The 27,649-nt window shown below is 40.2% G+C and overlaps 1 protein-coding gene across 1 annotated transcript in view; it reads right to left on the bottom strand.

The window, feature by feature from the left end:
• BAZ1B (bromodomain adjacent to zinc finger domain 1B) overlaps positions 1–27,215 on the bottom strand; it is a 65,248-nt gene extending 38,033 nt beyond the window's left edge. The window contains exons 1-6 of the mRNA XM_039243497.1: positions 26,773–27,215; positions 18,247–18,363; positions 13,780–13,924; positions 10,498–10,699; positions 6,345–6,466; positions 3,644–3,841 (exon numbers count right to left, since the gene is read on the bottom strand). Coding sequence (XP_039099428.1) covers positions 3,644–3,841; positions 6,345–6,466; positions 10,498–10,699; positions 13,780–13,924; positions 18,247–18,363; positions 26,773–26,879 — 891 coding nt within the window. The 5' untranslated portion in view covers positions 26,880–27,215. The remainder of the gene's footprint in view (positions 1–3,643; positions 3,842–6,344; positions 6,467–10,497; positions 10,700–13,779; positions 13,925–18,246; positions 18,364–26,772) is intronic.
• Between the last annotated feature and the right edge of the window lie 434 nt (positions 27,216–27,649).

Here is a 27,649-nt window from a genome sequence, read left to right as displayed (position 1 = left end):
AATGTCTTAAAATGTAGTATTTAGGGGCGCCTGGGTGGCTCATTCGGTCAAGTGTCTGACTTTGGCTCAGGTTATGATCTCGTGGTTCAGGGGTTTCAAGCCCTGCACGGGGCTCTGTGCTGACAGCTAGCTCAGAGCCTGAAGCCTGTTTCAGATTCTTTGTCTCCCTCTCTCTCTGACCCTCCCCTGCTCACACAGTCTCTCTCTCTCCCCTCTCAGAAATAAATAAAACATTAAAAAAAAAATAGTATTTAGCTGGGGTATCTGGATGGTTTAGTCAGTTAAGCATCTGACTCTTGATTTCAGCTCAGGTCATGATCTCACAGTACCTGAGTTCAAGCCTAGAGCCTGCCTGGGACTCTATCTCCCTGTCTTTTTCAAAAATAAATAAATAAACATTAATTTTTTTTTAATAAGGCAGCATTTAGCCATTACATCTTGATCCAAAGGCACCTGGGTGGCTCAGTGAGTTAGGCATCCGACTTCAGCGCAGGTCATCATCTCACAGTTCATGAGTTCGAGGCCTGCGTTGGGCTCTGTGCTGACATCTGAAAGCCTGCAGCCTGCTTTGGATTCTGTGTCTCCCCCTCTCTCTCTCTGCCCCCCTCCCTCCTGCTTGTGCACGCTCTCTCTCTCTTTCCCTCTCTCTCTCAAAAATAAATAAACATTAAAAAAATGTTTTTAAAAGCAAAAGCTTCCCTCCTAGGACATACCAGTCTAAAACGAGAGTAACAAAACACTAGAGCTGCAATGTTATTACCAAAGGACAATTAGCCAAGATGGCAGATTTCATCTTAGATGACAGGGATCACACAAATACATAAATGCCTTGTAAATCACTCCTCCCAAGTGATTATCCCTAAACTCAACTGTCCACTGCACTTTTTTTCAATGAATGGTACTTCTTAAAGAGATGAATTCACAAGCCACACATCTATTACACCTATGCTAAATATCACAGAATATAAAATGAGTAAGACAGTTCTTCTATTCAAGTAATTTACGCTCTAGAGTTTACAAGACCACAAACACACTCTCATTATCACAATAGGCCCTATTTGGCTCACAGCCCAAAATTCTGATCTCTAAGTAACTTTCCCCTCTTCTACCTAAGCTCTCCCCACTGGGCCTTTCCTCAAACTACTGCTCAGAACTTGCTTCCTCTCTCCAGGTCTCCTCTCTCCACAGGAGCTGCATTCAGCAGTCTAGCAGAACATGAAGTTCTGCAAAAACCAAAGAGAAGACAAAGAGAGAAAAACCATTTTTCAAACTACTGCCTTTGGGACAGGCAGGCAGATCTTATGTGACCAACTTGAATCCTCAAGGCATTATTTAAAATTTCCTTTAGAAGAAAGAAAATCCAAAGCATTGGTTTTTGGACTACTTATCTGTGTCTTTGCTTTATTTTGTCCTGGCTAAGATGCTGTCAAGTTCCTTAAGAAAACTACAAACTGGAAAAACACAACTTATATGCAAAACTTGGGAGACAAAATCAGAGACATGTCTAATAGTGCTGGGTAATAAAAATTATTGTGTAGACTGTTATTTTACAGGACTGTCAGTTTCTTTGACTAAGCATAATCACTAATTTCATGCAGCACTTTGGTCTAAACAAGCTTAATTATAGTCAGGCTTTATTAAGTTAGTATCTTAAGTCCTCATTAGAAAATTTGAGAATAGCTGATTTCTTCATAAATTCCTGGAATTTCAGTCTCTCGTTCCTACAGAAAGTGTGGCTCAGCTTTTTTGTTCTAATTAGCCCAAAAGCCCTTTTACCCATAAATAATACTTAGCTGTTCTTTTTTTTTTTAACTTAGTCTATCTTTCATGTTATTCACGTACTTAAACTAATCTTAAATACATAAAAGACAGCTATAAGATTTAAAAAGAGGAAAATATTTAAGAACTCAAATGATCCCAAGTGTCTAAAAACTCAGAGATAATTTTATATAGGATTTTGATACAGTAATGATAGTAATCTTATGTTACAGCCACTGAAAGCTGTATCATAATTCCAAAACCCTATAGCAACAAAATGACTAACAATTAAAACTTCCCCCTCAGTAAATAAAAAAATTTAGTCCTGATCTAGAAAAAGCCAATTAACCTCGAAATTTTTCTTTTTATGCAAATAATAAAAATTTAAAGAGCATAGGAAGAAAATGCTTAATCATGCTGGAATGATCATGCTGGTCTGGAATAAGAAAACATGCTAAATATGAAACTATGGTTGGAGAAATCAAATTATTTCTCAATATAATTTTGTCAGCAAAATCAATCAAAAATAATTGAGGTAATTTAATTATATGACTCAAAATGTGCTTAGTTTTTCAAAATTGAATGGAAGGGGGAAAAATCAGTTTTAAATGGATCAGTAGCCCTCTGCCAGTCCCATCCTGGCCCAAAGAACAAGACGAAATATCAGTATGTAAATCAGTAAAGTTGCCAACAAAAGACACAAATACTCTCAAAACTTACATTAAAAAAATCTTATTGGAGGGGCACCTGGGTGGCTCAGTAGGTTTGAGCACCCAACTTCGGCTCAGGTCATGATCTCACAGTTCGTGAGTGTGAGCCCCACATCAGGCTCTGCTGTCAGCACAGAGCCTTTTTCAGATCCTCTGTCCTGTGCTCTCTCTGCCCATATCCTGCCTGCATGCACATGCACGTTCTCTCTCAAAAATAAACACACATTAAAAGAAAAATTCTTGGGGCAATTGGGTGGCTCAGTCGGTTAAGCGTCCCGACTTCGGCTCAGGTCATGATCTCACAGTTCGTGGGTTCAAGCCCCACATCAGGCTCTGTGCTGACAGCTCAGAGCCCAGAGCCTGCTTCGGATTCTGTGTCTCCCTCTCTCTGACCCTCCCCTGCTCATGCTGTCTCTCCCTCTCTCAGAAATAAATAAAACATTAAAAAAAAAAATTAAAAGACGGGGCGCCTGGGTGGCTTAGTCGGTTTAGCGTCCTACTTTCGCTTAGGTCATGATCTCTCGGTTTTTGGGTTCGAGCCCTTTGTCTGGTTCTGTGCTGACTGCCAGCTCAGAGCCTGGAGCCTGTTTCAGAGTCTGTGACTCCCTTTCTCTCTGACCCTCCCCTGCTCACGCTGTCTCTCTCTCTCTCCTAGAAATAAATAAAACATTTAAAAAAAATTAAAAGAAAAAATCTTATTGGCAAAACTCTAAGATGGAAAAGACAATCAGGAATCTCAGGCCAATGTCTTGGCTTTTGTCATTTTAGTTTCTGTTGGTTCTAATTACACTAGCCTCAGCTTCTGCATCTGGAAAATAAAGTATGTGTATTATGTGTATATAAGTTTTCATTCTTAGAAATTAATTTGTGAAAATGTTTTTCCTGTTTATATCATACCTCATTCCAAGAAGAATCTAAGGCAAAAAACTGTGTGTGTGTGTGTGTGTGTGTGTGTGTGTAACTATGCAATCATAGTAAAAAATAAATCAACCTAAGGGAGATTTTCAATATCAGCCCCACATCATCATCTAAAAAACACAGATGGATGTCAAGTTTCTGAATCTATTATCTGATGTTAAAAGACCTCAAAATCGAATCTAACTGGAGCCACTGGAGAAAACAAACTCGTTTAATAGTGTTCTACCTTGCTATTCAAAAATTAAGAGTGACCTTACCTTGTATGGATCAAGTAAAAAGTCACTAAACTTGCTAGGCAGGGAATATTTCTTCACCAATTCGTCTTCTACCACCCATGGTGCATTTTCACCAGTACCAGCCCGTAATGCATTATGCCGTATAAAGTATCGAAGTATCTCCTTATTTGGTGGGCGTTCTGTACGAATCAAGCTGTCTGCTGGCACATTACTGATGATCTAGGTTAACAAATATAAATAACTTACCACAGGGGGAAAAAGCAATTAACCACTGAAACAAAGATTTATATTCTCTCCAGAAAAATCATAATTCCCTCTATAAAAAAGGGCTATAAACTAGATGAAAGAAAAATAATTTTCAGAGACAGAATATTAATTAAACATATCCCTAGGCAATTTATCTGTATGGATCAAAGTCCCAAAAATGTGCATACCCACTGAATCAGCAATTCCTCTCTTTAAGAATTTAGAAGTAAATGGACAGTCATCAACTGCTAATAAAAGGATAAAAAAACAGAAGGGAAAACTACATAAAGGTACATCAGTAAGGAATTCATTTTTTAAATTAAAACATATCCATATAATAAGTGAATGCAACCACTGCATGCATATAGTATATATATGCATATAATTATGTTTAATATATTACAGATAATATACACATCCATAGGGGGGAAATGTTTCTCAATCAGGACAAATTTATCAGAATCATCTAAGGTGCAGATTCTTGGCCCCCAAACTTACTGAATGAGAAGAATCTCTGGCAGTAGAGCCCAGGAATCTACATTTTTTAATAAAATCCCCTGATGACTATCATGTACACTACAACCTGAAAATACTGTTCTGGAAAAAAATTTAATGACACCACAGATTTTACCATATAGTAAATGAAAAAAGCAAGTTACAAAATAGTATGTGTAGAATACTCCTTTTTTTTTTTCTCTAAAGATTTTATTTTTAAGTAATCTCTACATCCAACATGGGGCTCAAACTCATAACCCCAAGATCAAGATTCACATGCTCTACCAACTGAGCCAGCCAGGTGCCCCTACTCCTATTTTCAAAAGTCACTTACAAGTCAGGGCATCTGGGTAATTCAGGTCCTGATCCCAGGGTTATGGGATGGAGTTCCATGTTGGGCTCCATGCTGAACATGGAGGCTGCTTAAGATTCTCTTTCTCTCTCCCTCTGCCCCTCGCCCCTACTCGCACATTCTCTCTAAAGAAACAAACAGGCTAACCACCACTAACCACATCTATATTCACCAATTATCATCTCTGAGCACAGGATTAGAAATATCTTTTATCCTTATTTGTATATTCTATCTTTCTCTGTTTACTATATGTAAACAAAGCAATTTACAGTCACACTCATCAGTAAGAATACAAATGATAATCCAAGAAGTGGATGAGACTCCCTAGTAATAATATTTTAACTAGCTACCCTGCTGAAGGTGAAGAAATTTAGTGAAAACTGTATTTAACATCCAATTTTCAAATATAAAGAAATCCTAACAATCTAGCCATGTCTTCACATGAACTATAAAACAAATGGAGTCAAAATGCTGGGGGCCCCCAGGTGACTCAGTCGGAGAGCATGCAACTCTTGATCTCAGGGTTGTAAGTTCGAGCCCCACACTGGGTGTAGAAATTACCCAAAAATTAAAATTTTTTAAAAAAGAGTCAAAATAGAGTAAGACTCGTCAACTTTTTGAGGTGGGAAAAAACCCAACACTCTGAAGTGGCAAAAGAACTGGGTTATAATCCTTCCCACACTCATTTACTAAATTAGGAACTTTGACAGAATTCTTCAACTTCTCGGGCCTTATACAGTTGAACAGGAAGATAAATGTGCAGTTGCCTTCCATACCCAGCAGCCCATCTTATCTCTTTCTAAGTACAAGATTTTATATATACAGGTAAAGGAGTACCTGAAACTACTATGCCATATTCCATGGACTCTAAGATGCTATTAATGAGAAAACACTGTGTTTTATATGGCACTAAGGAAAAAATTGTTGCCAATTCACTTTAAACTATGTCCTGGCTCTGGACATATTAAAAAAAACACAAACCTTAGAACAATAAAACTTGGCACTAAGTTATTTTAAGGGTATTTACTTTTTTAGATTATTAGCTTTCTGAGTTTATTAGAAATTGCTTTATTTTTAACTGGAAAGAGCGATTTCTTGGGAATAGCTGGGAACCGATTCTTATTTTTCAAACTAAGTTTGAAGCTCAAATGCAAATTATTCTTAGACCCTAATAATTCCTATTAAAAGAAAACAGTATGCGGGGCGCCTGGGTGGCTTAGTCGGTTAAGCGTCTGACTTTCGCTTAGGTCATGATCTCACGGTTCGTGGGTTCGAGCCCCGCGTCGGGCTCTGTGCTGACTGCCACCTCAGAGCCTGGAGCTTGTTTCAGTCTGTGACTCCCTCTCTCTCTGACCCTCCCCTGCTCACGCTGTCTCTCTCTCTCCTAGAAATAAATAAAAATATTTAAAAAAAAAAAAAGAAAAGAAAACAGTATGCTATCTCCTAGGGGAAAAAAGTACAATTTAACTTAAGGTCATAATCACAAAGACTACAAAAGCCTAGAATTTATTGTAGAAACACATTTATTCACATTTTTCTGTTGCACATTTTCTCTGAGAAAACTGGCCTTATATTTTCTGAAATAGCATTTTCTACATGTAAGAGGTTTAATATAAAGTGCCAACTAACCTTATCTTCATTTTGTAATTTCACATCATATTTGTGAGGCAGAAATTTTGGTGGAGCCCATTTCCTTTCTCCTTTTTTTAATGAAGTAGGGAGTTTTCGTGGAGATCTACGTGCTCTGTCATCTAGTCAAATCAATAGAAAATTAGTGAAAAAAGTAAGTCTTTAATTTTATCCATTCACTTATTAATAATCTTATTTAACACCTACTCTGCACCAGGTACTGAGTGAAGGGACACAAAGATGAATCATAAAGTCCTTACCTCAAGCAGATCAAATCTGTGAGAGTCTACAAAACTTATAATACAATGTAGTAAAATTCTGTAACAGAGATTGGTACAAAAAAATACTATGAGAGCACAGAGAAGCAATGTCTTACTTGGTGTGGAAGACAGGCAAAGGAGAGGGAAGACTACAATTTGTTCAGAGACTACAAGCAGTAAAATGAGTATGATTTACGTTACAGTAAAAACATCAGACTAAAGAGATAAATAGGGGACAAATTATAAATCACATTGTATGCCTTTTAAAACAATTTTTTAAATGTTTACTTTTGAGAGAGAGGGAAAGTACGAGCAGGGGAGGGACAGAGAAAGAGGGAGACAGAGGATCTGTAGCAGGTTCTGCACTGACAGCAGAGAGCCCAGTATGGGGCCCAAACTCATAAACTGTGAGATCATGACCTGAACCAAAGATGAACAACTTAACTAACTGAGCCACCCAGGCACCTCCATTTATTATTTTTGTTAAGTAAGCTCCATGTCCAGTGTCCATTGTGGGGCGTGAACTCACGACCCTAAGATGAGGAGTCACATGCTCTACCGACTGAGCCAGCCAGGTGCCCTAACACTGTATACCATTTAAAGACTGGAATTGGTCTCATGGGCACTAGGGAAAGAAAGGATTTCTCATCTAACTAATTAGATATACTTGGTGAAAGGTCACTAGTCTGAAAAAACTGAGAAAGAAAATAACACTTTCGGCAGTTAGAAAACGAGTAAAACGCCAGGTAAGACTGAAGATCACAAGATACAATACTAAACATCTGAATTAATGTAACTGGAATGGAGACTAAAAGAGTCAAGAGGTATTTAGAAGACAAGACTTGGTAACTACCTAGATGTGGAAATGCTAATGGTTTCCAAGTTTGCTGCCTTAGGGATAGGGAGATGGTGTCATTAACTAAGTAAGAGAATGCTGGAAGACTAGCAGTATTCTTGTTGACATCCCTTGGAAAGACAACATAAGGAGTAAGATGATCAATTTAGTTTTACAGGTGTTAAATTTGAACTGCTTAGGACAGGCATGTGAAGACTAGGTCTGAAGTAAGGAGTTAATCTGATGTGGGCCTGGGAATCATCAGCCTTGATACAGGTAAGAATTTAAACTGTGGTCAGAAACGAAATGTAACAGTACCACTTCTGCAGAAAAGTAAAAAGGCAGCAGAGGTGCCTGGGTGGCTCAGTAGGTCAAGTGACCGACTCTTATTTTCGGCTCAGGTCACAATCTCACAGTTGGTGAGTTCGAACCCCACATCGGGCTCCTCACTGATAGTGCAGAGACCGCTTGGGATTCTCTCCCACTCTCTGTCCCTTTCCCAATCACATGTATATACTCTCTCTCTCAAAATAAATAAATAAACTTAAGATTTTTAGAAGGCAGCAGGCAGTTCTTCCCGTGCACAAGCCCTGTCCCCGTGCTTTAATAAAATCACCTTTTTGCACCAAAAAAAAAACAAAAAGGGGGGGAAGGGGGGAGCAGCAGGAAATCCTATGAAAAATACTTTAATGAAAAAAGGAGGTTTTAAAAAAAAAAGTAGGGGTGTCTAGCTGGTTCAGTTGGAAGAGTATGTGACTCTTGATCTCAGGGTCATGAGTTCAAGTCCCATATTGGGTGCAGAAATTACTAAAAACAAACAACAGAAAAGTAGCTGGGAAAACTAAGAGACTATGGTACTAAATAAGCTGAAAGACATGAGAGTGACCAACAGTGGTAAATGGAACAGAAAAGTAAAAAAAAAAAACAAAGAAAAAAATGAGTGAATTTTGCATTAGGGGGTCACCTATAATCTTATTAGGAACAGTTTTAGGAATAAAGAGGCAAAAGTCACACTATAACAGTGTATGGAATAAAGTGATGGTCAGAAAGCAGAGACAATATTCTCAAGAATCTTACCCTGAATGAATAAGACAAATAGAACAACAGGATCAAGGGAGAATAGTTTTTGTTTTCAGAAAACAGGCCTTTATTTATAAGAACCATTAGAAAGAGGGTTTAAAACACTCCATAGTAAAGTAATAGACGTTTACTCATTCCTTGAAAAACTATGAGGGAATGGAATTCAAAGCACAAGTATCTTGGCCAATTGGAAAGACCACTCCCTTGTAAGATCGAAGAAGAATACAGAAATTCCTACCAGAGAGGTTAGGAAGACAAACCTGGAAAGTTCCTGCCCTAACACATTATTTTCCCCCTAACAAAGTAGAAGGCAAGGTCACATGAGGATAAGATATTTTTTTATACTGGAATTTGCCTATCATATTTTATGGAAATTCTAATCAATTTTTCCCCTGAAGACACTCAGCGTACATCCTAACATTAATTCTTTAGCTCACCTACTACTCTTAACAATATACTAGGAATAACATTATATCCCTAATTTAAACCTGAACTAAGGTGCACACTCTAAAAAATAAGCCAAAGCCTAAAACCAGCAGTTCTTGGTTCACGATGCTTAAGGTGTAAAACTAACAACTATAACACATAATTGGTATGCCAACGATCCGATTCTAGAAAAAAAGAAGTGTTAGAAGATGCATCAGCCAACACTTAACCAAAATACTTATTCCTCTCAAATTTCAGGAACTGTAATAACACACATATTATAAACCTCCAGTAGCAAAAAGGAGAAAAACTGAAAAACAGACATTAGCGTTCATAGTACACAGTGAAAAACAAAACTGAAATATCAACAACCCAGAGCTGGGGGGCAGCTATACAATTCTCCGAAGCTGCCTTGGGACTAGGTAAGGACATCCCTCTAAAACCATCTGCACATATCCAAAACATCAGGAGACACAAAATAGAGGGCACATGGCAGAATATTCTAATTCAACATTCTAACTCAAACTTTGTGAGTTTATAAATAAATATGTTATATAAAATCACTGGATCCTCTAACAGTCACAGGGAGGGGGATCAGTACACACAAACCCTCTGAGTAATCCTATTTTTGGGGAAAGAAGGGATCCAAATTCCTTATTTACACAAATTTAAAAAAAAAAAAAAAAAAAAAGGGCCTCAGAGGCTAAAAATAAAAAGTCTCCCCAGTGAGGAAAGTTTGTTTTTCAACTTTCAAAACATCACTGTTAAGGTCTCTAGGCCCCAAAAATTTACTTTTAGAGTTTCACAATTCTGGCAGTTCCCATCTGAGATGGACCTGAATTTATACAGATAAAATGAAATCTCTTAAAAGCACCACATTGGCTTGTAAAATGAGGGAAAAAAAGTAGAGTGGGGCACCTGAGTGGCTCAGCTGGTTAAGTGTCTGACTCCAGCTCAGGTCATGATCTCATAGTTCAAGAGTTTGAGCCCGTCAGGCTCTGCACTGACAGCTCAGTGCTTCGGACTGTGTATCTCCCTCCCTCTCTCTCCTTCTCCCCTGCTTGTGCACAAGCATGTGCTCGCTCTCTCTCTCTCAAAAATAAACCAACATACATTTAAGAAGAAAAAGAGAGAGAGAGAGAATGAGAGAAAGGAAAGAGAGAAAGAAAAAAGAAAGAGAGAAAGAAAGAGAAAGATTTGAATTAGTCTCTCCTATTCTAATCACCCCACTTCCACACATCTTTACAGATGTCCAACTTGGAGAAAAGGAAAGCAAACTTTCCCATCCTGAGTAGGCAGACATGTGCATAAAGATTTCTAAGCAGCCAAAAGTAATGATTTTGCCCTGGTCTTAACTGTGTGGGGAGATTGAAATCTTGATTCCCTTAGTGGGTATTTTAATTGTTTTCTGAATCATAAATGAACAAAAAACATGTCTAGCTGTCTACAAAACTTAATTACAAATTTAACTGCTAGAGAACTCAAAAGATTTGTGTAGGATAAAATAAACAGAATAGCGTAACTCACTAAGGAAATCTAGCATCATACATACTAATACTCTCTCTCCTTCCTTCATCCTCTTTTATAACTGACTCCTTCTTCTGATGATCCTGAGCAATTTGGCTAGAATTCTCTTTGTCACTTGAGGGAGAATCACAGGCACCATCCGATTTCTTCTCATTGGCTTCTTCATCCACTTTCTCCAAAGGATGAATTTTCACAATCCTCACCTTGAGCATTTTTTCCTTCCCGACCTATAAAGGAGATAAGGGAGAAGCAAAGATAATAAAGAATAAACAGAAACCCAAAGATGTTTAGAATATATTATCTATAATATGTATATTATAGATAATACATATCTATAATATATAACATATAATATACATCCCACTTCATCTGACAAAAAAATTCACTGAAAAAGTAGCCAAGTTGTGATTTTTTTCCAACTTTGTTTCTCAGACTTCTAAACAGAAATTGGATACCTCTAAAAAATAAAATGATCACAATCTAGTTCATATTTCATGTACCAAGGTACTAAGTCTAAAAAGTCATCACTACACTAATCTGACATAAATGTGTAAATACAGTTCAAGAGTTTTCATTTTGGGGGGAGCCTGCATGGCTCAGTTGGTTAAGCGCCGGACTTCAGCTCAGGTCGTGATCTCAGTTTGTGAGTTCAAGCCCGTACATCAGGCTCTGTGCTGACAACTCGGGAGTCTGGAGCCTGCTGTTGTCTCCTTCCCTCTCTGTCCCTCCCCCATTTGTGCTGTCTCTCTCTCTCAAAATGAATAAATAGTAAGTAAGTAAATAAATAAATAGAATTTCCATTAAAAAGAAAATCAAAAAAATAAATAAAGAAAAAGAAAAAGAAAAAGAAAATCAACTATGTAGGGGCACCTGGCTAGCTCAGTCAGAAGAGGATGCAGCTCTTGATCCCAGGGTTCTAAGTTCAAGCTCCACGTTGGGTGTAGAGATTACTTATCAGGTCATGACCTCACAGTTTGTGGGTTCGAGCCCCATCTCAGGCTCTGTGCTGACAGCTCAGAGCTTGGAGCCTGCTTCAGATTGTGAGTCTCCCTCTCTCTCTGCTCCTCCTCTGCTCATGCTCTGGCTCTCTCTCTCCCCCAAAAGTAAATAAAAACATTTTAAAAATTAAAAATAAAGTCTTTAATAAATAAATAACTACAGATATAGATATCCAATTATTTTAGAATTACCTATTGAAAAGACTATCTTGGGGCGCCTGGGTGGCTTAGTCGGTTAAGCGTCCGACTTTCGCTTAGGTCATGATCTCACGGTTCGTGGGTTCGAGCCCCGCGTCAGGCTCTGTGCTGACTGCCAGCTCAGAGCCTGGAGCCTGTTTCAGTCTGTGACTCCCTCTCTCTCTGACCCTCCCCTGCTCACGCTGTCTCTCTCTCTCTCCTAGAAATAAATAAAAAATATTTAAAAAAAAAAAAAGAAAAGACTATCTTTTCTTCACTTAATCATCTTCCTAACTATCAGAAATCAGTAGTGTGTATACATATGGATGGAGGTATAGGAGTCTATTTCTGAATGCTACTGTGTTCCACTTAATCTGTTAATTAGTCTATCTTCACAATTTCACACCACTTTAATAAGTGAAAATAAGACTCAAAATCAGATAATATTGTACCTCTAACTTGACTGTTCTTTGTCAAAGTTCTTTTGGCTAGGTTCTTTGCATTGTCACATGAATTTTACAATCAGCTTGACAGTTCCTATAAAAAAAGCTGCTGGGATTTTTTAAAATTGTTTTTTGAGTATGGCTGAAAAGCTGCTGGAATTGGGGCGCCTGGGTGGCTTAGTCTGTTAAGCGTCTGACTTTTCGCTTAGGTCATGATCTCGCAGTTCGTGGGTTTGAGCCCCGCGTCGGGCTCTGTGCTGACTGCCAGTTCAGAGCCTGGAGCCTGTTTCAGAGTCTGTGTCTCCCTCTCTCTCTGACCCTCCCCTGCTCACGCTGTCTCTCTCTCTCTCCTAGAAATAAATAAAAATATTTTTTGAAGAAAGAAAAAAAAAAAGAAAAGCTGCTGGAATTATATTGCAACTGTGGTAAATCTAACATCAATTTGGGAAGAAGTGACATTTTAATACTGAGTTTTCTGACCCATGAACAAAGTATCTCTCTCCATTATTTAAGGTCTTCTTTAATTTTTCTCAGAAACACTTTATAATTTTTAGTGTATAGGTCTTGTATACCTCTTGTCAGATTTACTCCCAGAGCACTTATTTCTGATGTCACCACAAATGGTACTGATCTTTCTAAAGGTTCAATATCCAACTGCATGTTGCTAACATTGGTTTTCATATTATTACCCTATATCCTGCTACCCTTCTAAACTCACTTATTAGTTCTAGTAGGTTTTATGGGAGATTCCAGATTTTCTACATGGACAATCATGTTGTCCACACATAAAGATAACTGTACTTCTTCTTTTACAATTTAGATGCCCTTTATTTCTTTTTCTTGACATACAACTAGAGCTTCAAATACAATGGTTTTTCTTTTTTTTTTTTTCACTTCTTTAATGTTTTATTTATTTTTGAGAGAGAGAGAGAGAGAGAGAGAGAGACAGTGTGAGCAGGGAGGGTCAGAGAAAGACAAATATAGGACTTCACTCATATGAGGAATTTAAGATACAGATAAACATAAGGGAAGGGAAGCAAAAATAATACAAAAACAGGGAGGGGGACAAAACATAAAAGACTCAAATACAGAGAACAAACAGGGTTGCTGGAGGGGTTGTGGGAGGGGGTGGGCTAAATGGGTAAGGGGCATTAAGGAATCTGCTCTTGAAATCGTTGCACTCTATGTTAACTAACTTGGAAGTAAATTTAAAAATAAATTTTAAAAAAGAATTATACATTAAGAACAATTTTGCATTTGTAGGATTAACTCCACTGGGTAATGATGAATTTGCTAAAATTTTGATTAGAAAATTTTCCATCCATGGGCGCCTGGGTGTCTCAAGTCAGTTCAGCTTCCAACTCTTCATTCTGGCTCAGGTCATGATCTCAGGGTGGTGTGATCGAGGCCCAAGTTGGGTTCTGTGCTGAGCGTGGAACTTGCTTAGGATTCTCTTTCTCTCCCCTCCAACCCCCTCCCCCTGCCTTCTGCCCCTTTCCCCTGCTTGCGCCAATAACACATAAAGATGGGAGTGGGAGAGGATATCCGATTCTAAGTAAAGCAAGCTTCAACTATAACACAATTTTGCACACAGAAATGGATTCTATAATCTATCCTGGAAGCTCTAATCCTGACATATGGTTACAGAATCAAACTATATCAGAAAAAAAAAAAGAGGGGGGTGCTTACCTCAAAATCACACTCTTCTCCCACAGCGTATTTGGTCATGATCTCCAACCAAGCAGTATCTACTAACTTCTCTAAAGAGGCTGTGTTATGGTGAACCATTTCCAGAACAAGTTTCTCGTACCAGGCAGGGAACTCCTCCTTCAAACTAAACACATTATTAGTTATGAAGAAAATGCAGGAAAACCTACTTAGAGAAGTAATTCAAGTTAATTCAAACATTTCCTTAGCAAATGTACGTGAGGCACCGGGAAATACAAAGATTGAAGCCCATGTGGCACACAGGACATAGAGGGGGCTGCTAAAGAGCTCTGTCAGACAGACCTGCCTGGGTTAATTTTCTCATCTGGAAAGTAAGAGTAATTGGGACATCATCAGTGAGGCTGAATATTTTCCCATTTGTTTTATTAGCAGATTTCCCTTTCCAGGTACGAATTATTTATTCATACCCTTGGTACATTTTTTGTTAGAAGACCAAAACTTGAGTCTATCTGTTTTATGTCTTCATCAAGAAAATGTTTCCCTATGCATTCATTCAGTTAATACCCACAATATCTCGGGAGGGGTCTAGAATTTTCATTTTGAGTAAGGAAAATAAATCATGAAGGATTGAAACCATGACTTGAACTCTAAAGCTCTTGCAAAAGTAAAACAATGAAGTACTACTTTCTACTTCATAAACTCATGAACATGTATAAGCAAGGAAAGAGTGCAATGTGCATTCATGCACAGCTGACAGCCTAGGTTTCAACTCTTTTGAAAGGCAGTTTGACAACAATTATCCAGTGTCACATGTATACAAATATATTCACTGCTCAGTTCTTCATGATGGCAGAAAATGGGAAGCAACCTAAATGGAAACTCATTAAGATCTCCAAATCTGGCCAGATCGGTTACCATTAGTGCTGCAGGGCAAAGGTGAGGACCAGGAATGAGAACATTCATACACATCCAACTATTAGGTTATCATCACATTCCTAGTCACTCTCTGTTCATAACTAAAAATCTTCCTCCAACTGACTGCTAGACTTAAAATCTCTTACCATACTGCCTTAAAATTTACCTGAGTTATATCTGCTATTCCCCAGTCCCAATCAATAAGCTTCTAGTCTCCCTGCCTTTGCTAAAGCTGTTACCTTTGTCCTCTCCTCACCATCCTCCCTTCCAGCTTAACCATCCTCCAGATATGTCCTCAGACTTACCTAACTCCATGAGGCCTTTCTTGGCCCCTATAAATGCTCGCTCTCCATTAAGCCTCCCAGTCACCAGGCTTTTTAAAAAAAATTTTTTTTAATGTTTTATTTGTTTCTGAGAGAGAGGGGCGGGCAGTGTGAGCAGGGAAGGGTCAGAGAAAGAGAGGGAGATACAGAATCCAAAGCAGGCTCCAGGCTCTGAGCTACCTGTCAGCACAGTGCCCAACGTGGGGCTCGAACCCAACCAGGCTTTTTAAAATTTCATTGTCAGGGCACTTGGGTGGCTCAGTCCGTTAAGCATTCGACTTCGGCTCAGGTCACAATCTCACCATTCATGGGTTCGGGCCCTGCATCAGGCTCTGTGCAGACAGCCAGCTCAGAGCCTGGAGTCTGCCTCGGATTCTGTGTCTCCCCCTCTCACTGACCCTCCCCTGCTCATGCTGTCTCTCTCTCAGAAATAAATAAAAAAACATTAAAAACAATTTAAAACTTCACTGTCCACAGCTACTTCTGGGGAGTGAGGATGGACGATGATATTCAAATTCTTTTACTCTGTATTGTTTACATTCTTATAACGAGTACGCATTACTTTTATAAACAACAACAACAAAAAAAGATTTCTGCCTTGAATAAAAATTGTAAAACCATACTTTTTCAGTTCACTATCAAATCACGTAAAACATTCCCCGATCTGTGTTCCTCAGAACTTCACTCTGACGTAATGGTTTATAAGGTCAAATAAGTTTGAGATCCACAGGGTTAAACCAAGCTACAGTTTCTTTACTGGAGGTCTTCTGAAAATCTTTTAACAAGCTAAGTACTATGACTTTCCAAGAAAATCTGTAGCGGTTTTCAGAAGTTATGGCCCAAAACCCTCTTTTCAGGAAGGATTACAGAATCCAACTCATTATTTCTATTCCCAGTAATGAACGCCATGACTCTCTACCTGAATACTATCCTGGCAAGCCCACATCAACTTCCCACCTGCTTTTCCTTCTCGAACTCCTACACAGTTCCTAGATTAATCTCAAAGCCTAAACACCAATCACCAAAACCATCCCATGTTTCTCTCCTGTTCAAAAATTATTGCTGTCCATTGTTCACAGAATTAAATACGAGTAGCTCATCTCACCTTCTATAATCTGGTAGAAAATAACCTTCAAGTATTACCTTCCTCATGAAGCCACATGAAGTTTTCCCTAACAATTCCAGGTTAGTCCCTACTCTTTAAACTCTCACTGCCGCTCTATGTGGAGGAAAGCAACTTATTTGCATTTTGAAATTAAATTCCCTTATTACTCCTAACAGTTTTTCACTGGACTCTCTTTGGGTTTTCTGGCATATAATCATATTACAAGTAACAATAACTGATTTCCTCTTCAGTACTCTTCATACTTCGTTGTAGGTTAATGGTTACTATCTTTTATTTACATAGAATTTACACACACATAACTTCTTGTCCCAAAAAGACACCCAGGGGTGCCTGGGTGGCTCAGTTGGTTAAGCATCCAACTTTGGCTCAGGTCATGATCTCACGGTTCATGGGCTTGAGCCCCGTGACATGAGCTTAAGCTCTGTGCTGACAGCTAGCTCAAAGCCTGGAACCTGCTCCTGATTCTGTGTCTCCCTCTCTCTCTGACCCTCCCCAGCTCATGCTGCCTCTCCCTCTCTCCCTCTCAGAAATAAATTTTAAAAAAAATTAAAAAAAAAAAAAAAAAAAAAACACGACACCCAGAGAAGCAACATTATATTTGGAAAGAGCAAACAGTAAGTGCTTATATAGTACAGAAGACAGTGCCTCAGCACTGTAGTCAATTCAAGTCAAATATGAGACCTGCCCTCAAGAAGTCCACAAGGTACAGGGCACCTAGGTGACAGTTAAGTGTCTGACTTAGGCTCAAGTCATTATTTCATGGTTCATTGAGTTCGAGCCCTGAGTTGGGCTCTGTGCTGACAGCTCAGAGCCTGGAGCCTGCTTCAGATTCTGTGTCTCCCTCTCTCTCTGCCTCTCCCCTGCTTGCTCCTTCCCCTCTCTCTCTCTCTCTCTCTTAAATATATATATTTTTTAAAAAAAAAAAAAGTCCACAAGCTAAGAAGGGGAAAAAATACTTTCAAACAGAGATGGAGACAAACCATAAGACACTCTTAAATACAGAGAACAAACTGAGGGTTGATGGGAGGATGCAGAGGAGGGTAAAATGGGTAATGGGCACTGAGGAGGGCACTTGTGGGATGAGCACCAGATGTTGTAAGTGATGAATCATGAGAATCTACTCCCAAAGCCAAGAGCACACTGTATACACTGTATATTGGCTAGCCTGACAATAAATCATGTTTTTAAAAAATAAGTAAATAAAAAATAAAAAGAATAATTTTTTTAAAAAGTTCACAAGGGGTCATCAACAGCCCAAGGGCCAAATTCAGCCTACCACCAGTTTTTGTAAATGAAATTTTCTTTTATTTACAGCCATTCATATTCATTTACATTTTACCTATAGCTGTTTTCACTGTACAATGCCACAGATGAACAGCTGAGACACAGACCCTAAAATATTTACTAACTGGCACTTTACAGAAAAGACTGGACAGCTCCTGGTCTAGTACACTAAACAACACCCATAAGTAATTAACACTAATCCAGGGATGCCTGGGTGGCTCAGTTAAGCATCCGACTTTGGGTCAGGTCATGATCTCACCATTTGTGGGTTCAAACCCCACACTGGGCTCTGTACTGACAGCTCAGAGACTGAAGCCTGCTTTGGATTCTGTGTCTCTCTTTTTTTTTTTCTCTCTCTCTGCCCACCCCTCCCCCAAGCTCCGGGGAGGGGCAGAAAGCGAGCCACTCATGCAACCAGCTGAGCCACTCAGGCACCCCAAACTGTGTATTTCTTTTTGATAGCTACTGTAAAGACAGTCTAACATTTCAAATGACCACAAAATAAAGAAAATTTCTAATTTGCTGCCCCTGTATTACTTCCAGATTGTATCAGCTTCCTTTGCTTAGAACATTTCCAGAATATTTACAAGGTAAAAGATAGAGCAAGAACACTCAAAAGCCCAGTAATATCTAAATAAGTATACACACAACTATATATTCCACATACTTTGTTACCAGCAAAATGCCACTAGGCACAGGCATTCAGACACCAATCTATTGTACTAATATATTCCAATGTATGCCCTTAAATTTAAATATAAATACTGCTTTACTATTAATATTCCCCCTTTCCCAATAATGTGAAAATGGTGCCAGAAGGGCAATGCTTCTACTACTTACAGTTCAGCAACTTCCTGTTCCTCCTCCCAGGCCTCCTTGTGTGTTAGCTGACTGCTTCCAGTACTCTTACAGGTCCAAATGCGCTCACTGTACCTTTCCAAGCGGGCCTCGTACTCTCTGTTAAAAGTGGCTCAGGAAAACAATATTCAAGCAATAGAGAAAACTTATCCATATCCACAAATTACTTATACCAAAAAAAAAAGTCTATGTATAGCATCCTTTCTATATTCTACAGCATAAAAACATAAAATTGAAATCAGAGTTTTCAAGTGGCAAATCCAAACAAAATTCTTAAAGCCAAAGTATGAGTCAAATGGTCTGTCATGTTTTTGTTTTACAAATAAAATACTATTTTAGTACAAATGTGATTTATTCAATTCACCTGTTTCTTTTTTTTTTTTTTTATTGTTTGTTTATTTTTGAGAGACAGAGCACGAGCAGGGAAGGGGCACAGAAAAAGGGAGACACAGAGTCCGAAACAGGCTCTCGGCTCTGAACATTCAGCACAGAGCCCGATGTGGGGCTCCAACTCATGAACCAAACCATGAGATCATGACCTGAGCCAAGTCGGACACTCAACCGACTGAGTCACCCAGGTGCCCCTCAATTCACCTGTTTCATTTCAGTAAGACTCTCCCAGTGTTAAAAATTTGTAAGACAAAATAAAGGTAAATTAAACACAAACCATAAGGAATAAGAATGTAAGGTATATGGAATTGTTACCTAACGCAGATGGTCAGCAAGTTTAAGAGTCTTCCACAAAGAGGAGGACTACCCCAGTCTCACAGGCAATTTGAAAAGCCCTGTGCATAAGCTAATGATCCACTTACTATAAACCTTCCAGCCTACTTTGGAAACACTTGTTGAGTTTAAAAAATAAATTCCATAAAACTCTAAAAATGATTTCGATATCCTATTTATCCAGCCTTCATGCTGTCTCCAATAACACTACACTCACGACTCATTTGCCAGACATTATTCGGTCTTTGTAATTGTAAGGCCATTGGAGGAAGAAAACATCCTCTAAGTTACTGCCATATAAATGGTAACTTTCCACATCATCCCAACTGTAATTCACTATCAGCCAGACACATTCGAATTCAAATGACGTTAACTAATTTATTTTATGCACAGCAACAGATGCTACCCAAGAAAATAAACTGACACAACTAGAGAATTAGCTGCCAATCTCTGTATTTTCCAAGTGACACTTTTTATAGTTGCTGAAATAAAAGTCTTTAAGCCACTCCCTCTGTAATACTACCTCACAACTCAACAAGTAATTCATTTTAAATATATAGAGATTCCTTTAAATCAGTGCAAAGATAGATGACAGGGACAAATCCATAGATGATCCAAAATAGTACTTTTATAGCCAATAGCATAAGCATCTTTGCCTTCTGTAGAATTCTCTGGATCTGCCAAAAACAGAACAGTTTAAGTCTATTTTCCTCACCAGAAGGGTGGTACTAATATTTAAATGATTAAACAAAATATAGTACCAGTAAAACCCAGGAGTCAAGCTTCCATATAAAGCTCCATAAATTCAATCTCACCGAAAATTTATAAAAATTTATAGAGAGAAAAGGAAATAGCATGGCTTCCAAAGTGACGTTATCATAACTAATCAATAAGATAAATTATTCTGCTTCTGTCAGTTTGCACAGGGGGCGGGGATGAATCATGACAGAAAGAAGCAGGGGCGCCAGAATGACTCAGTCGGTTAAGCGTCCCACTCTTGATTTCAGCTCTCACAGTTGGTGAGTTTGAGCCCCGTATCAGGTTCTATACTGACTGCGGAGCCTGCTTGGGATTCTGTCTCCCTCTCTCTCTGCCCCTCTGTTTGCTCTCTCTCTCTCTCTCTCAAAATATATAAAAATAACCTTAAAAAAAAAAAAACCAGTAAGTGTATTTATTTAAACATTCAAAATGCTTGATAACACTCTAACACATTATTTAGCTATACTGAAGAAATTCACTGTGTAATCATCAGAGAGAATGTGAGATAAAACCACCAAATCTTAAAGAATATTAAATTTCTGTTAGTAGCTGTTAATTTTAAAAGGAGGAATCATGTGCCCAGTGAGTCTCTGATCTAGACCTATGTAGCCAACAGACGCGTATCGCCTAGATGCCTCAAATCCAACTTTTTCTAAACTGAACTCTAATTACCCCTTCCCTCCCCTCCTAAATTTGCTCCTTAACAGTTATTCCCAATCTCGCTGAATGGCCCTAGTGTCCAAGTCAGAAATCCGGGAATCATACTCAGCTCTTCAGTCCCTAATTGCAACCACTTAGTTTTTCTCATTCAGTCCATCCTCTTCCATAACAGAACCATTATTTAAATTCAGCCTCTGATCCTCCCTTCCCACCTAGCCATAACAGTTTTAAACATTTTAATTGACCTCCCCGGTAATCCTCCTCAGGTCCTTTGTGCTTCTCGTCCAAACATCCTTTTACTCAATCTTATTTGTTTTTAAACCCACTTCAACTGCTTACTTTAAAATCTCATTTGCCCTCAGGCCCCTGAAATGCAAATACTTCACACTGGGAAGTAATCCTCAGGCTCCCACAGTATTGAAAAATCACTCCACTGATCAAGATTTTGTTCAGCTTTACTTTCGTGATTTTTTTTTAAATTTTTTTAAGTTTATTTATTTTTGAGAAAGAAAGCAGAAAGAGAGCAGGGGAGGGCAGAGAGAAGAGACACAGAATCAGAAGCAGGCTCCAGGCTCCGAGCTATCAGCACAGAGCCAGAGGAGAGCCTCAAACACACGAACGGAACCATGAGATCATGACCAGAACCAAAGTTGGAAGCTTAATCGACTGAGCCACCCAGGTATCTCTATTCTTTTAAGAAGAAAAAAGTGGTAAACTTTTTTCTCAAATAATACACATTTAAATATTAAATATTTTTTTGCTGATTATAGTTTTCCAAACAAAGAAGTGCCTTCTACTTAGATACGTGGCTTTCCCACCATCCTTTGAAAATCACTATCAATACAACATTCTCATTTGGGGTGACAGTATCCATTTCCATAACTTCAATTACTATCTATATGCTAATAATTTCTATTACCAACTCAGTCTCCTCTCTGAATCCAGGCCCATAAGCAGTAGCAAAATAGACACTTCCAACTGGATAGCCACAGCAACTCAATATATTAACACCCAAACTCAACTTCCTGCCTTCATTACCCATTCCCAGTCAAAACAAAAAGAAACACCAGATCCTCCTCCAGGGTTCTCTATTATCAGAGAATAACTCACTAGTGACAGCCAAAATTCGATCCTTGATTCCTCCCCAAACAATCACCAAATCCTGTCAAATCTACAGAATTTATTTGTCATCTATTGTACTTCTCAAGGGCAATACATTTGTTCAGACCACCATTACCTATTGCCTTGTTTATTTAATAACTGCCTCGCGAGTCTCAAGGCTGCAGAGTCTCAACACTACAGCCACAGTGAGCTTTCAATCTAAAAGCCTGCTTCCATCCTGCTTAATTTTTTTCCAAAGTGTATTTAAAGAGAGAGGAGAAAGAGGAAGGGGGCAGAGAGAGAGAGAGACTACCAAGCAGTGCTGAGCATGTGGGACTTGATCCAACAAATCATGACCTGAGCTGAAATCAAGAGTCAAAAGACGCTTGACCAACTGAACCACCCAGGTGTCCCCTGCTCAAATTTCTGAACAGTCTCCAATAAATTTAAGACAGAGTCCAAACTCCTCAGCCTACCTCCCAAGGACCTATATGGTCCAGCCCCTTTCTATATCTCACTGCTAAGCAACTCTATCTTCATTCCCATGTCTTCAGTCCAGCTATCTAAAACTTCTTTCCATTTTTAAAATTCAAGAACCTTCAAGTTCACAAACTCTAGTCTTAATCTACTCTAATTATACTTTAGATCTGAACTTAAAAGTAACTTTCCTCTGAAACATTACCTGAACGCTGAAATATAAGAGGTTGTATTATTCTTTCCAAATATTTACCTTCCTTCCACAAAAGGATACATCTCCACTGCTTGCAATGCCTCCTATGAAGAATAATGCCCATTCCCTCCCCCCTGATGTTAGGCTCACTCACATGCCTCGTTTTGACCAACAGATGTAAAAAAAATATATGTGATAGATGCCACTTCCAAGAAACTCAAAAAGCCATCATGGTATCCTCCAGATCTTTCTGCCACTAGAAAAGCACGTTAGAGGGTTGCCTGGGGTGGCTCACTCGGTTGAGCATCCAACTCTTCTGATTTTCAGGTCAGGTCATGATCCCAGGGTTGTGGAATCGAGCCACACGCATCGGGCTCTGCAATGAGCAAAGAGCCTGCTTAAATTTCTCTCTATTTCTGGGGGCGCCTGGGTGGCTCAGTTAGTTAACCTGGAAAACATTTAATTCCTTGTGGCTCACGTTGTATTTCTACTGGACAGCACTGTCTACCTAGGGTTTACATCTAGGAATGAACGCCCTCTGACAATACATTAAAAGTTTAATTAACGAGTAATCTAAGATTAATCCCAAAAATCAAAAACTTGAAGTCCTACAACCCCAACATTGGATATTTTTAACTTTATGTAACTCTGTTCTGGTTGTTACTTAAGACTTATGTTACAAGAAAGAGGAAAAAATCAAAATGAAGAGGAAAAAAAGCCCATTAGAAGGATATTGAGTCAGCTGCCTCTAAATCCTATTTCAGATTTTAGGTTACCAAAATAAGTCACTTACTCTCAAATAACTACTCAGAGCAAATGCCAATTTAGGTTTTTATGTTCCAGCCACTGCTGCACATATAATTGCAGACAAAATGTCAAAGCAATTCTCCAAAGGTTGTGTAAGTTATAAATGACAAGATATTCTGAAATCCTATATATCTCATTATGCATCTACTTTTTCACTGAGTTCAAGAGCTACCTCCCCACAATATGCTGCCTCATTGTTCTCTTTAAGCCTTGTTTCTTTCAAAAAGTACTTGATAGCCTGAAAGGAAGTAGCCCAGAAAAGTATGGAGGTTTAATAAGCATAACTATAACCCTGAGAGTTCTAAGTGAAATGACAAAGCACAACTCCAGATTTGCTTTTTTATCCTATTTCTGTCTTTGGAACACTCTGTCATCAGGTTAAAAACAATTCTAATCTAGTTTAATTTCTCACTTTTAAGAAATTAAATTATAAAAACCAACCTAAGAAATCATTATTCCAACTGTCCAATAAAATCCTGGCTTGCAACTACAATTTAACTCCAACTCTTACAACTCGGTTGTAGTCACTCTTGCCTAGAGGCAGATTAACTATGTCCTAACAGATCCTCCGCGTTATATCAGCTAAAAGCTCTCATAGGGGAGCCTGGATGGCTCAGTCCGTTAAGGATCCAATTTCAAGGGCTCAGGTCATCTCAGGGTTCATGGGGTTCATTGGTTCTAGCCCCCCAATGAGCTCTGTGCTGACAGCTCAGACCCTGGAGCCTGCTTCGGATGGTCTCCCTCTCTCTCTCTGCCCCTCCTTCACTAGGATGCCTCTCTGTCTCTCAAAAATAAATAAAACATTAAAAAAATAAAATACAATAAAACAAAAGCTCTCATATATTGATGCTACAAGGTTATGAGTAGATGTTCCTAAGCTTTACAAAAGAGAATAGCAATACAAACATATTAGCTAATACAACATACATTATTAGCTTACACCAGGCTGCTAGTAGCTTTAGTTCCTCCTTAAAACCCATCTTAACTTACTCACTGTATTATCCTATTGCCAGATAATCACATCAATAATTGATTCTGATCATCTTTACAAGGAAGATCTAGTGTATTGCCTTAGTATTAACCTAGGAAGTAACATCTTACAGATTCAAAGCTATAATACAATAAACATGATCATCAATATATAAAACCCAGTCATTAAATGTGTCCATCCATCATTCACAACTACAACTGGAAGTTTAATGAAGAGGTACAATAATGCCTTCAAGAACATACCATCACTTTAAGCTTTAAGTCAATAAAATACTACACTGATTTGCTCTTGCATATACATCCAATCAAAAGGCAGGTGTTAGGAGAAAATTAAAGTATCAATCCTATTAAAAACATAATTGTAACCATTAATTAAGAACTGGAAACAGCATACTTCAAATGCAGCTGTTAACCAACCACATACCTGTTCTCTATGAAATCACTAAAAGCCTAATAAAGAACTATGCCAGCCTGCCAACCACACTGTACGATTGTTTAAAACCATCCTCAAAGATGGGGCGCCTGGGTGGCTTAGTCGGTTAAGCGTCCGACTTTCGCTTAGGTCATAATCTCGAGGTTCATGGGTTTGAGCCCCGCGTCGGGCTCTGTGCTGACTGCCAGCTCAGAGCCTGGAGCCTATTTCAGAGTCTGTGTCTCCCTCTCTCTCTGACCCTCCCCTGCTCACGCTCTCTCTCTCTCTCTCTCTCCTAGAAATAAATAAAAATATTAAAAAAAAAAAAAAAACCATCCTCAAAGAGCTTCCACTTGTAGAAATTCCCATGGAAGTAACTTCCCCCTTAACATGCAATGCAATTTAAGGACCCATTTGTTAAAAGAGTTCTAAATACTGGCATAGGAAATTCTTAAAATGAAGAACTTTTAAAAATACCTAACACTTAAAAAGTTGCAGGTTTCAATTTTCAATTGTCATCATTAAGAGAAACTCCTCATATACATCATTACATTTCATTTATTTCTGTAAACATTATGAAAAAGCCTGTGCTGCCAATTCTAAATTAGCTATCTCTTAGCCATTTTTCACATGGCTCAACACCTATCACAGACTTGGAACTTGTCTCTACTGAGTGTTTCTGATTCGACACTAACAGAAGACATAAAAATAAACATTTGATAATCCTAGTGTGAGTATCCATCAACTGCTCAAAAAATGGTATCTGAATAACATTTGAAAAGGATATGGCAGATTCCCACAGTAATTTTCTTTTACCCCACTGATGTTTGAAAATATCAAAAAAAACACAAACAAACAAACAGCAGGACACCTTTAGAATAATGCTGGACTTAGTAGAGTACTTCTCCAAAGCTTTCCAAAAATCCTCACAGGACGAGAAAAAGAACCAGAATACCACCGGAATCACTCCCTGAAATGCACCTAATCTCTCTCATACCTGGAACTGACAGAAGTTGACTAACATGAAAAACCAAGCATTCCACCTTCTTCTCTAGATTTACATACAGGTTAAGGTAGAAAGGCGCTGCATTCTACTCCTGACTCCTATTTCCGAGTATCTGACCTTTAACAAGTCCACCCTGACCCTCTGGGTCCACTTGACAAAGGAGGCTGGAGAATCCCACCATTCCCCAAGAGCCATTGCAGCTACAGGATGCTCTAGTTCTATTTCTCCAAGAGCTTTCCTTAAAGCGCAGGCTCACCTTCCAGGCCCCTTTGTATGTAAACACCCAACATCCACAAACTGCACCTGAACAAGAATGAGGCTACCCTGTAAAAGATCATATTAAAGAGAGAAACAAAATGAAATCAAATGGTATCATCGCTCACATGGACACTCCCTCCCACACAAAAAGCAAGCAAGCAAACAGAAACTAAGAAATCAAGTCCTTCCAAAGGAAAAGGGCTAATAAAACTCAATATATTAGCCTTCACTCCTGAAGCGTTCCCTAAAGAAAGCGTGGATTCAGAAATGCACGTCTTTTTTACACTTGCGCTTCAAAAAGGACTCATCTGGCATCCATAAAAAAAAGTCACTAACAGTTGTACAACTAAAGACTTCAAGCTTACACAAGAAACCTTAAAGGATGATTAAAAAGAGGATGCGTCTTATTTAAAACATCAGCCTCCTGTTCCTAAAATACAACATAAAACCGTTAAGTAGGTCTTGGGATTTCCTTAAGCGTTCATTTAAAGACAGATACCCATCTCCTAAATCGTCAACATTTCAAACCTGTGCATGCCGGGGAAGAAAGGCATCCCAGGATAACTTTTTCTTCCCCTTCCCCGGCCTGGAAATTCGTTCTGGGGTACGTGCCTCACGATCCTGTCAGTTCACCACCAGCCTGAAGTCCGCTCGGGAGGAGAAAAGCCCCAGTGCCCCCGCGGAGATCGGGATAAAACGCACACAAAAAATCTTGCACAAGCCGGATCACGAGGCCGCATGGGTACAAGTGCAAAAACTTCAAGTGGAAGGTTTAATTTAAAGAGTAAAGGCAGCCAAGGAAACCCTCTCCCGTTCGCACTGGGGGGCCTAATGCCACCTGGGGGGGAAAGGGGGCCGCTCCTCGAAAGCGAGGCCCCGGGGACAAAGTGCGGAGCCGGGAAAGGATGGAGGGCGCAGGGCTCCGGGCCGGCCCGCTCCCCCGCCCGCCCACCCCGCAGAACGGCGGGCTCGAGCTCCCGCCTGGGGCTGCAGGCCCGCCGGCGCCGGGCGCGCTGACAGCTGCCAGAGGCGCGGGCGGCGCGGCCCTCCGGGCCCGGCGAGCCCCCGGCCCACCCCGCCCCACCCCGCGGGCGGCCCGGCGGGCCAGGCTGGAAAGGATACTCCCGGGTGCGGAAGGCCTCCTGAGTGTGCGCGATGGTGAAGAGCGGCTCCTCGCCGGGAAGCGGCTTCACCAGCGGGAAGGGCTTGCGGCCCAGGAGCGGCGCCATCGCGGCGGCGGCGGCCCAGAAGGCGACGGCTCCTCGGCGAGCCCGCGGCGCAACACTAGGCCCCGCGGCCCGGAGCGAGCGCCTGGCTCACGGGGGTGGGGTGGGGGAGGGGAGGGGTGAGAGGGCGGCGCGAACTCGGCTCCCTCAGTGCTGGCGCGGCCGCGCGAGGGCCATGCAACGGGACGCAGGGACACGGAACTCCCACGCACACCGCTGCGCCGCCCGGCAGCCTCCGGCCCAACCTTCGCTACGGGTCCCCGCGTTCGGCAGTCACGACTCCTCCTCAGCTGCACCGGAGGAAATTATTGAAAAATGGCGGGAGATTCCCCTCCTCCCCCCAGCCCGGCCAGCGCACACACTAACTTGCTCCCCCGTGGCGCCGGTGGCGAATGCTCCAATAGGCGGAGAGCCGATCAGCGCTCACAGTCTATTGGCTCATGGGAGCTGCCGCTCTGCGCCCGGGTCCCGCCCCCTTTCCGGGCTGCGGAGTTGGGTTGCAGCGCACCAGAGGGCAGTATGAAGAGGTGAAAGGTCACGTTATGTAAGTGATGGTGACAGGCCTGCGGGCCTCCAGCGGCGGAGTTGAAAATGGGGGTCAGCGGGGGACCGAAGGGCCTGGAATTCAAAGAGGTCAGACCAGAGAAGCCCCTTAACATCCACAGACACTGCGCCATCTGTCACCGACGGCGACACCGACATCCGGGCACCACTGTCCGTGTGGTGCGCCGGAGGGGGAGGGGGAGCGCGCGGCCAGGGGCTTTGTCTTTCCA

Source organism: Hyaena hyaena, unplaced genomic scaffold, assembly GCF_003009895.1.
Source record: "Hyaena hyaena isolate Hyena2069 unplaced genomic scaffold, ASM300989v1 scaffold_228, whole genome shotgun sequence".
Lineage (NCBI taxonomy): Eukaryota > Metazoa > Chordata > Mammalia > Carnivora > Hyaenidae > Hyaena > Hyaena hyaena.
The sequence above is the reverse complement of the archived record's forward strand: the minus strand, read 5'-3'. Positions and strand labels throughout refer to the sequence as shown.